This window comes from Delphinus delphis, chromosome 16 (assembly GCF_949987515.2).
Source record: "Delphinus delphis chromosome 16, mDelDel1.2, whole genome shotgun sequence".
NCBI classification, from domain to species: Eukaryota; Metazoa; Chordata; class Mammalia; order Artiodactyla; family Delphinidae; genus Delphinus; species Delphinus delphis.
Genome location: NC_082698.1, coordinates 13,753,729 through 13,765,832, shown reverse-complemented (window position 1 = coordinate 13,765,832; position 12,104 = coordinate 13,753,729). Strand labels below are relative to the sequence as shown.

Here is a 12,104-nt window from a genome sequence, read left to right as displayed (position 1 = left end):
CTAATGATTTGTGCATTTGTTTTTACCGTCAACACTTAAATAAGCAGTGGGGGCCAGGCTCCCTGACACCAAGAATCCTCTAGTTATTTCATATGCATGTGTCTGTTTCTCTAAAGGGAGTTTGAGATCCTCACGGACAAAAGGCATGGTTTCTTTTCTTCTACATTTTTTATAGCACCCTAGGATACTGGGTATGGCTGGGTACACACACAGCAGACAATAACTAAAAAGAATGGACTACTTCTTAATTTTAGATCAATTTCAAAAAATAAATTGTAATTCACTTTCATTGTGGATTAGAAAGCATTGAATATTTTTTAAAGGAAAAAGCCTACTTGATTTTTCTGTACAGATTTCAAAATTCTAGTATAAAATTAACCAAAAATATCTGAAGTGAATATTGAAGCTGTTATAAAGGGAACAACCTGCCCCCTTAAATTACCTACTTTCCAACAGAAACTTATTACTTATCCCTGTGTAGTAATCCAACTCACACATTCTTGTTAAGCCTTCTAGAACTGAATGAATAAATCGTTTAAGTAACTCCTGGTGTTTTAAAAGTTTTTCCATTTAATATATATATTGTTGCCCATTTTATCGTTAGGTGTGATACTGAAAGTATTATTTCATGTGCATAATTAGACATTGAAAATGTAGGTGGTATAAACCTAAAAAGTTTAATTCTTTTTAAAAATGCACCCTAAAATGAATAAAATAAGTATTTAACGAACACTCATCTCTGAAGCCCTGAGAAATGCTGAAGTTTTGGTCTCCCCACATTAATGATATCTCCGTCTCTTAATTCTGTATGTGATGCTCATAAAGGCTGTGAGTCCAAAACAGAAGTCTAAATATTTGTGAATCACATGATTACAGCGACCGTTCTAATGAATTACAATAGTCAGAAATGAAGAAATTTAAAACAAATCTTGGTATTTTTCTATAGCATTTAGTAAATGTACTGGTCATGAGAGATTCACATAGTAATAATAAGACATAATAGGCTACTCAGTGCTTTTACCGGAATGCTTTAAATTTCTAGCTTTCTCCTCAGAATTCTGATATTTCAATTCCAATTCTTTTTTATCTTCTTCTAGAAGCTCCAGTTGCTGTTTGAGGTTGTGCATCTCTTTGCGGAGAGTTTCATTTTGTAGCTGCTCTTCTAATTTTTTGACCTATAAGTTATAAACAGACTTTTATGTGGTGACAGTTTTTCCTCTGTCAAGGAAAATAAGGGGAAAAATAAATGTTTCCCTTTTACTTTGCACTTCATAGCAAAGAGATTACAATTCATCTTAAAAACCACACAAATCCTAGGATACAGATAATACTTAAGATCACTATCAGCAATGTAATTCAATATAAATTTATTGAAGACTTATGTCCCAGATAATTTAATTTTTAAAGGTGACTAGAAAAAGTAAAATATTCATTTAATTTAAGTAACAAATTCATTTAAAACAGATTAACGCCTTTGTGCCCATTTTCAAAAGAAAAACTCAGGTAATATTAAAAATTTGGTGGGACAACTTGGTAACAAATATAAAAAACCTTAAAAAAATATAAGGAAGAAAAGACCCTTGATTCAGTAATACTACTTTTAGAATTTGTGAAATAGTAAGACAAGTGTTCAAACACATTAACTAGAATGTTCTTTATAACAGGGAAAACTTGGAAATAACCTAAATGTCCACCAATATTACTGATTTAATAAATTATAGTTATGTTCGTTAAATGAAATACTATGCAACCATTTAAAAATCACATAACCTCACTATACACTGACATGGAAATATATATTACCAAATGAAAAAAATCAGGTTATAGAACCATATGCTTGGCATGATTCCGTTTAACCTATATTCATAAAACTACAATTTACATAAACTTTGGATATGCACCAAAATATGGGATTTTTAACTAATCTTAATTTTCTGCTTTAGCTTTTTCTGTATTTTAAAATTTTGTTTTATTTTAATCATAAAAACAACACAGCTGTGTTTTAAAGATTGCTGAATCTGCAAGGGAACTTATAGACAGGTAAGAAATATTTTCAACCACATACCTGAAAGATTATCCAGAATAATTGTATAGTATAGTATAATACGTTTAGAAGTACTGACTGCTGTATTACCTAATCTTCAGTACCTTTCCCACTACCCCAACAAGGAACATACACAACAATTTAGTCCCATCCTCAATACAATTTACTGGGTTCTTGCACGCATTATTTACTAAATGAGTTAACTACAGTAGTAGAACTTTTCAGAACCAAAATTTCTAACATAAGCTAAATAAAAATAAACCTTCTTTCATTCCCTTCATTTGAAAAGGTAATTCCTGGGCTTCCCTGGTGGCGCAGTGGTTGACAGTCCGCCTGCCGATGCAGGGGACGTGGGTTCGTGCCCCGGTCCGGGAAGATCCCACATGCCGCAGAGGGGCTGGGCCTGTGAGCCATGGCCGCTGAGCCTGTGCATCCGGAGCCTGTGCTCCGCCAACGGGAGAGGCCACAACAGTGAGAGGCCCACGTACCGCAAAAAAAAAAAAAAAAAGGTAATTCCTGCATATGGGGACAAAAAAAATTATTTCCCTTCCATCCTACTCCCCAGGCCTCTTTCCCAGGGGCAAGCACAGTTACCACGTATTCATCTAGAGGTTCTCTACCTATACGCCAACATTTCTTATGGAAGAAAAAAAAATTAACTCTACCTCACAACCAACTTGGTTAAAAACTCCAGGAACTTCCAAGGATTAAATGTCAATATTGTTGCTGAAAGAGACTTCGACAGGTGGTAACAAATGGCAGCTAACAGCCTTTCCTTCACAAACTAGGTACACTGTAAGTAGTATAAACACTGATGTAATTTTTCTCAAGTGGTTTCTTTAATTTGAAAGGCTTTGTTCCACCTCTTCGCCTCTCCTCCTCTCTGCCTCTCTTTCTCACCCACCACGGTGACTATCCTTTCTGCCTAGCACATACAGGTAGGCTGTGTCAGCTGGAATAGCTCTACTCATACAAATTGAAATAACCACTTAAGTCTTTAAACATAGATCTGTGCAAGTTTACAAAATCACAAATTTTCCCTAAGCAAATAATTACTACTAACATGGACTTTTCCTCCCTCTTTGAATAAAACCTATGCCCTCCAACAAGCTCTTTGAGACCACTACACAATACACTCTCCTAGTGTATGCAGTCTCCCAAAACACAATCAACTCAACTTGGAAATGCAGATTTCCAAACTGCATTATCCAAGCTCTTTTTGAGTTGTATCTCTTTCTCTCGCTTCTTCTGACCCTTTGGACAGTTTAAAGATCATTATAAAGCTTACAGCAGTGCATAAATTTTAGTTGGATACTATAAATTAAATTCATTTGGTAGTTATTTTTTCTAAAAGGTGAAAAGACTGGAAAGACTTAGTCACTTAGGCAAAACATGGAACTATGAGCTACTGGACTGACTCTTCTCAATTTAAGTATGTGTGTGTATTAAAACTCCAGGAGAAAATCTGGTACCTTTTGTTGATGCTCAATTCTCTCTTCTTCAAGGAGCTGTATAAGTTTTGCATTTTCATCTAAAGCTTTCAAAAGCTGCTGGTCAGGAGCAGAGTTCTGTAGCAGAAGGTGGCTTTGTCTCTTTAGCTTGTTTTGTTCAATAAACATCTGCAAAAGTTAATTATAAAAATGTATATACCAATCATTTTCACACATCTCCTCAACTGAAACTGGAACAAAAGGAAAAGTATGTGCAGTTTTTATTAAAAAGTTAAAGGCAATTTTTGAATTATAGTATAATGATTTTAGAAGTAATGATTGCTATGATTTCATTCATAACTTTTATATAATCTTTAGAACCTTTACCCTTGCCTCAGCACAGTATATATACAATAGTTTAGTCCTACACTGCAGTTTTTAATAATTTATTATTGCTTTAAAGTACATTAATACTAACAGTAGCAGCTAATATTTATCAAGAACTTAAGCCAAGTACTCTACTAAATATTTTATACACATTATTTTAATCCTTACATCAATCCTATGAATCGAACGTATCTGCAATGAAAAGCTAAAATGTACTAAACACTATGGGATAGATACAGTGGCAATCATTTTACATACATTTTATCATCTAATCCTTAGAACACCACTGTCAAGTAGACACTATTATTACCCCACTTTTACTAATAAGGTAACTGAGGCCCCGAGGGGTTAAGCAGCTTTCTCAAAGACACAAGTGAGTAGCAAAATCAGGATTTAAACCCAGATCTGTCTGATTTATAAGCCCACGCTCTCAACCATCTGGCTAATCTCCATCCTCTGCTATCTACTAGACCTAAGATTCTGTCTTAAATTAGTCTTTCCCCAGTGACGAAAGTAGTTAACAGTAAGAGGGTAAAGAGGAGAAGGAAAAAGGTATATTAATATTTACTGAGCATTTTATAAAACAATTTACATATATTATTAACTTAATCTTGACAACTTTACATGATTGAAGGCAAAATTATTTTCTATTCACCCATTATTTCTTTTCCTTAATACCCTACACAAGTCAGCCAATGGGTGATTCCAAGCATGAAATGTTTTTCAAATTCTGATATCAGGCTTATCTTACAGTAGAGCAACAACATTTTCAAGTGAAATTTACATTCTTCCTCCATCTAACACCTCATTTCTCTGTAAGAACAGGTATAGATAGAGCATGAATGAATGTGTGCGCACGCGCAAGTGCCAGGCTGGAGAAAAGTGAGACGGGAGGTGTCCACACGCTAGGGAAGAGTAATCAGTATTACATCATAGTATCTTAAACTTGAGATCAGTGGTTTAATTGAAATGACTTATTTCAGGTTACTATTATTTAAAAAAATTATTTTTAATACATTTTTCCCTCTTAAAACTTAACTGGTTGGGGTCCCTTGCTGGTATCTTAGAAAATATCTCAGAGCCAACATGAAAGGCCAGCAAAAAGCAGCTGACGTAAGTGACATTCTCTGGCTTCCCAACAAGTGAGGCCTTTTGCCAAGAGAGCTCAGAGGCCAGGAGCAAACAGAGAGGAAGCGGTCAGCAAGGTTGACCAGGACAGAGGTGGGAGCTCAGCACTAAGACAATGCAGGGCACAGGTGACCATCAATGCCAAGGGTGCTTTATTACTCTCCCTGCACTGCTTCTCTGTACTCTGGTTCTCTCTTGGGAAAAGGGACAGATGTCCTTTTCTGTGTAACACTAGGAAAACTTGCTTAACTTTACATGATTATAAATTATCTTAACTCTATTATTCTGGAGAGAAAAGAATAAAGATATGTCTTAGGGATGCTAACAACATGAATTTCTTTTGCAAAACCCTGTAACAATCCCTAAATTATAATAAGATGAAAAGAACATACAGAAAAGAAATTCCTTTCAATAATAATGGTAACTTGAAAAATATTAGTCATTAGACTACCTTTTATAGACTTTAAGATACTAAAATAAAACACTAAATAATGCTTTTTCTAAGATGTATTTAAAGAAAATTCAGTTACCAAACACTAATGAATTTGGTTTTTAGCTACGGTAAGAACTTGTTGGTTAGAGTTATTAAGTTGGTCCCTTACCAGACAAATAACATCATTGGTATCAGAATTTCAGAGAAATTCTCCTAAATCTTTTCAAAGAATGAGAAGAAAATGTTGTGTTATTAATATATAATTCATTTTTTCCAAAATGACATTAAAATATCATCATCTGAGTTGTCTGAAAACAACACGAATTACATAATAGTTTCACAGTATATTGGGACTACATGTTGAAAAAGGTATCCACACCATTAAACAGAGAAAAGAAAAACTACACTAAATAGAAAAAATTATATACTCAAAAACTACAGGGAAGTCATCAAAAATTGAAATTATGTTGAGGAAATACAAAAACTTAATATAGCTAGGAAGACAACTAGTTGTTTCTTCCTTGTGGGGGGATCATATTTTTGATTTCAGGGTTTATTTTTTATTTTTTTATTCATTTATTTATGGCTGCGTTGGGTCTTGGTTGCTGCCCGCGGGCTTTCTCCAGCTGTGGCAAGTGGGGGCTACTCTTCGTTGTGGTGCGGAGGCTTCTTGTTGCAGAACATGGGCTCTAGGCGTGGAGGCTTTGTTAGTTGTGGCACGTGGGCTCAGTAGTTGTGACACGTGGGCTCAGTAGTTGTGGCACACGGGCTTAGTTGCTCCGCAGCATGTGGGATCTTCCCAGACCAGGGCTCAAACCTCTGTCCCCTGCATTGGCAGGCAGATTCTTAACCACTGCACCACCAGGGAAGTACTGGTTTTGGTTTTTAATTGGACAAGTGTGAACAGAAGTAAGGAAGAAATGTTCAATTTTTAATTTACACATTTGAGAATTGTTTGTATGTTTACAAGGTATATATCTTCCTTTTGTAACTAAAAAGGTAAACTAAATTAACTTCAAAAATTGATTTCTGAGCAGAAGCAAGAAGAACTGCAATCCTGCAGCCTGTGAAACAAAAACCACATTCACAGAAACACAGACAAGATGAAAAGGCAGAGGGCTATGTACCAGATGAAGGAACAAGATAAAACCCCTGAAAAACAACTAAATGAAGTAGAGATAGGCAACCTTCCAGAAAAAGAATTCAGAATAATGATAGTGAAGATGATCCAGGACCTCGGAAAAAGAATGGAGGCAAGATCGAGAAGATACCAGAAATGTTTAATGAAGACCTAGAATTAAAGAACAAACAAACAGAGATGAGCAATACAATAACTGAAATGAAAACTACACTAGAAGGAATCAACAGCAGAATAACTGAGGCAGAAGAACGGATAAGTGACCTGGAAGACAGAATGGTGGAATTCACTGCTGCAGAACAGAATAAAGAAAAAAGAATGAAGAAATGAAGACAGCCTAAGAGACCGCCGGGACAACATTAAACGCCATTCGCATTATAGGGGTCCCAGAAGGAGAAGAGAGAGAGAGAAAGGACCAGAGAAAATATTTGAAGAGATTATAGTTGAAAACTTCCCTAACATGGGAAAGGAAATAGCCACTCAAGTCCACGAAGCTCAGCGAGTCCCATACAGGATAAACCCAAGGAGACACACGCCAAGACACATAGTAAACAAATTAGCAAAAATTAAAGACAAAGAAAAATTATTGAAAGCAGCAAGGGAAAAATGAAAAATAACATACAAGGGAACTCCCATAAGGTTAACAGCTGATTTCTCAGCAGAAACTCTACAAGCCAGAAGGGACTGGCATGATATACTTAAAGTGATGAAAGGGAAGAACCTACAACCAAGATTACTCTACCTGGCAAGCATCTCATTCAGATTCAATGGAGAAATCAAAAGCTTCACAGACAAGCAAACGCTAAGAGACTTCAGCACCACCAAACCAGCTCTACAACAAATGCTAAAGGAACTTCTCTAAGTGGGAAACACAAGAGAAGAAAAGGACCTACAAAAACAAACCCAAACCAATTAAGAAAATGGTGATAGGAACATACATATAAATAATTACCTTAAACGTGAATGGATTAAATTTTCCAACCAAAAGACACAGGTTTGCTGAATGTATACAAAAACAAGACCCATCTATATGCTGTCTACAAGAGACCCACTTCAGACCTAGGGACACATACAGACTGAAAGTGAGGGGATGGAAAAAGATATTCCATGCAAATAGAAATCAAAAGAAAGCTGGAGTAGCAATACTCATATCAGATAAAATAGACTTTAAAATAAAGAATGTTACAAGAGACAAGGAAGGACACTACATAATGATCAAGGGATCAATCCAAGAAGAAGATATAACAATTATAAATATAGATGCACCCAACATAGGAGCACCTCAATACATAAGGCAACTGCTAACAGCTATAAAAGAGGAAATCGACAGTTAACACAATAGTGGGGGACTTTTAACACCTCACTTACATCATTGGACAGATCATCCAAAATGAAAATAAATAAGGAAACAGAAGCTTTAAATGACACAACAGACCAAATAGATTTCATTGATATTTATAGGACATTCCATCCAAAAACAACAGATTACACTTTCTTCTCAAGTGCACATAGAACATTCTCCAGGATAGATCACATCTTGGGTCACAAATCAAGCCTCAGTAAATTTAAGAAAACTGAAATCATATCAAGTATATTTTCTGACCACAACGCTATGAGATTAGAAATATGAATTACAGGGAAAAAAACGTAAAAAACACAAACACATAGAGGCTAAACAATACGTTACTAAATAACCAAGAGATCACTGAAGAAATCAAAGAGGAAATCAAAAAGTACCTAGACACAAATGACAATGAAAACACGACGATCCAAAACCTATGGGATGCAGCAAAAGCAGTTCTAAGAGGGAAGTTTATAGCTATACAAGCCTACCTCAAGAAACAACAAAAATCTCAAATAAACAATCTAACCTTACACCTAAGGGAACTAGAGAAAGAAGAACAAACAAAACCCAAAGTTAGCAGAAGGAAAGAAATCATAAAGATCAGAGCAGAAATAAATGAAATAGAAACAAAGAAAACAATAGCAAAGATCAATAAAACTAAAAGCTGGTTCTTTGAAAAGATAAACAAAATTGATAACCCATTAGCCAGACTCATCAAGAAAAAGAGGGAAGAGGACTCAAATCAATAAAATTAGAAATGAAAAAGGAGAAGTTACAACAGACACCGCAGATGTGCAAAGCATCCTAAGAGACTACTACAAGCAACTCTATGCCAATAAAATGGACAACCTGGAAGAAATGGACGAATTCTTAGAAAGGTATAACCTTCCAAGACTGAACCAGGAAGAAACAGAAAATATGAACAGACCAATCACAAGTAATGAAATTGAAACTGTGATTAAAAATCTTGCAGCAAACAAAAGTCCAGGACCAGATGGCTTCACAGATGAATTCTATCAAACATTTAGAGAAGAGCTAACACCCACCCTTCTCAAACTCTTACAAAAAATTGCAGAGAGGGCTTCCCTGGTGGCGCAGTGGTTGAGAGTCCGCCTGCCGATGCAGGGGATACGGGTTTGTGCACAGGTCCGGGAAGATCCCACGTGCTGTGGAGCGGCTGGGCCTGTGAGCCATGGCTGCTGAGCCTGCGCGTCCAGAGCCTGTGCTCCGCAATGGGAGAGGCCACGACAGTGAGAGGCCCGCGTACCGCAAAAAAAAAAAAAAAAAAAAAAAATTGCAGAGGAAGGAACGCTCCCAAACACGTTCTATGAGTCATCATCCTGATACCAAAACTAGACAGAAATACTACAAAAAAAGAAAATTAAAGACCAATAACACTCATGAATATAGATGCAAAAATCCTCAACAAAATACTAGCAAACAGAATCCAACAACACATTAAAAGGATCATACACCATGATCAAGTGGGATTTATCCCCGGGATGCAAGGATTCTTCAATATATGCAAATCAATCAATGTGATACACCATATTAACAAACTGAAAAATAAAAACCATATGATCATCTCAATAGATGCAGAAAAAGCTTTTGACAAAATTCAACGCCCATTTATAATAAAAACTCTCCAGAAAGTGGGCATAGAGGGAACTTACCTCAACATAATAAAGGTCATATACGACAAACCCACAGCAAACATCATTCTCAATGGTGAAAAACTGAAAGCATTTCCTCTAAGATCAGGAATGAGACAAGGATGTCCATTCTCACCACTATCATTCAACATAGCTTTGGAAGTCCTAGCCACGGCAATCAGAGAAGAAAAAGAAAGAAAAGGAATACAAATTGGAAAAGAAGAAGTAAAACTGTCACTGTTTGCAAATGACATGATGCTATACATATAGAATCCTAAACAGGCCACCAGAAAACTACAAGAGCTAATCAGTGAATTTGGTAAAGTTGCAGGATACAAAATTAATGCACAGAAATCTCTTGCGTTCCTATACACTAATGATGAAAAACCTGAAAGAGAAATTAAGGAAACACTCCCATTTACCACTGCAACAAAAAGAATAAAATACCTAGGAATAAACCTACCTAGGGAGACAAAAGACCTATATGCAGAAAACTGTAAGACACTGATGAAAGAAATTAAAGATGGTACAAACAGATGGAGAGATCTACCATGTTCTTGGGCTGGAAGAATCAATATTGTGAAAATGACTATACTACCCAAAGCAATCTACAGATTCAATGCAATCCCTATCAAATTACCAGTGGCATTTTTTATGGAACTAGAACAAAAAATCTTAAAATTTGTATGGAGACACAAAAGACCCCGAATAGCCAAAGCAGTCTTGAGGGAAAAAAATGGAGCTGGAGGAATCAGACTCCCTGACTTCAGATTATACTACAAAGCTACAGTAATCAAGACAGTATGGTACTGGCACAAAAACAGAAATATAGATCAATGGAACAAGATAGAAAGCCCAGAGATAAACCCACGCACCTATGGTCAACTGATCTATGACAAAGGAGGCAAGGATAGACAATGGAGAAAAGACAGTCTCTTCAATAAGTGGTGCTGGGAAAACTGGACAGCTACATGTAAAAGAATGAAAGTAGGACACTCCCTAACACTATACACAAAAATAAACTCAAAATGGATTAAAGACCTAACTGTAAGACCAGACACTATAAAAGTCTTAGAGGAAAACATTGGAAGAACACTCTTTGCCATAAATCACAGCAAGATCTTTTTTGACCCACCTCCTAGAGTAATGGAAATAAAAACAAAAATAAACAAATGGGACCTGATGAAACTTCAAACCTTTTGCACAGCAAAGGAAACCATAAAGAAGATGAAAAGACAACCCTCAGAATGGGAGAAAATATTTGCAAATGAATCAACAGACAAAGGATTAATCTCCAAAATATATAAATAGCTCATGCAGCTCAATATTAAAAAAACAAACAACCCAATCCAAGAATGGGCAGAAGACCTAAATAGACATTTCTCCAAAGAAGACATACAGATGGCCAAGAAGCACATGAAAAGCTGCTCAACACCACTAATTATTAGAGAAATGCAAATCAAAACTACAATGAGGTATCACCTCACACCAGTTAGAATGGGCATCATCAGAAAATCTACAAACAACAAATGCTGGAGAGTGTGTGGAGAAAAGGGAACCCTCCTGCACTGTTGGTGGGAATGTAAATTGATACAGCCACTATGGAGAACAGTATGTAGGTTCCTTAAAAAACTAAAAATAGAATTACCATATGATCCAGCAATCCCACTACGGGGCATATACCCTGAGAAAACCGTAATTCAAAAAGACACATGCACCCAAATGTTCACTGCAGCACTATTTACAATAGCCAGGTCATGGAAGCAACCTAAATGCCCATCAACAGAGGAGTGGATAAAGAAGATGTGGTACATATATACAATGGAATATTACTCAGCCATAAAAAGGAACAAAATTGGGTCATTTGTTGAGATGGATGTATCTAGAGACTGTCATACAGAATGAAGTAAGTCAGAAAGAGAAAAACAAATATCGTATATTAACGCATGTATGTGGAACCTAGAAAAATGGTACAGATGAACTGGTTTGCAGGGAAGAAGCTGAGACACAGATATACAGAACAAATGTATGGACACTAAGGGGGGAAAGCGGTGGGGGGGAGGGGGTGGTGGTGGGATGAACTGGGAGATTGGGATTGACATGTACACACTTATGTGTATAAAACTGATGACTAATAAGAACCTGCTGTATAAAAAAAATAAACAAAATTAAAAAATTAAAAAAAAAAGAAAAGCACTGTCAAATACTCAAAGTTTGGCAAAATGAAAATAGGAAAAAAAACCTGATTTCTACAGCTCTATACTGTACACTCCAACACAGCAAGGATCATATTTGCTTTCTTCATCATTATATTCCCACTATCTACACACTGTCTGGCTTACCAGATGTTTGCTGAATGCACTAAAGAACAGAATGCAAAAGTGGTACTTCTCTGGTTAAGCTAAGTCGTGTAGTTATCTGTTGAAAACCTGAGAATTTGTAAACCGTGAAAAGGGAAGATATACTAGTTCTAATCTAGCTTTATCTTTTCTTCTCACTACTGTGTAGATCAAACCTAGACATTGTACAATCATTGAGCACTGTTGC

The 12,104-nt window shown here is 36.1% G+C and overlaps 1 protein-coding gene across 6 annotated transcripts in view; it reads right to left on the bottom strand.

Moving 5' to 3' along the window:
- SHTN1 (shootin 1) overlaps positions 1 to 12,104 on the bottom strand; it is a 103,139-nt gene that overhangs the window by 43,751 nt on the left and 47,284 nt on the right. For all 6 annotated transcript variants that reach the window (XM_060034002.1, XM_060034005.1, XM_060034004.1 and 3 more), the window contains 2 exons: positions 3,517 to 3,663; positions 1,022 to 1,175 (listed from right to left, as the gene is read on the bottom strand). In XM_060034002.1, coding sequence (XP_059889985.1) covers positions 1,022 to 1,175; positions 3,517 to 3,663 — 301 coding nt within the window. The remainder of the gene's footprint in view (positions 1 to 1,021; positions 1,176 to 3,516; positions 3,664 to 12,104) is intronic.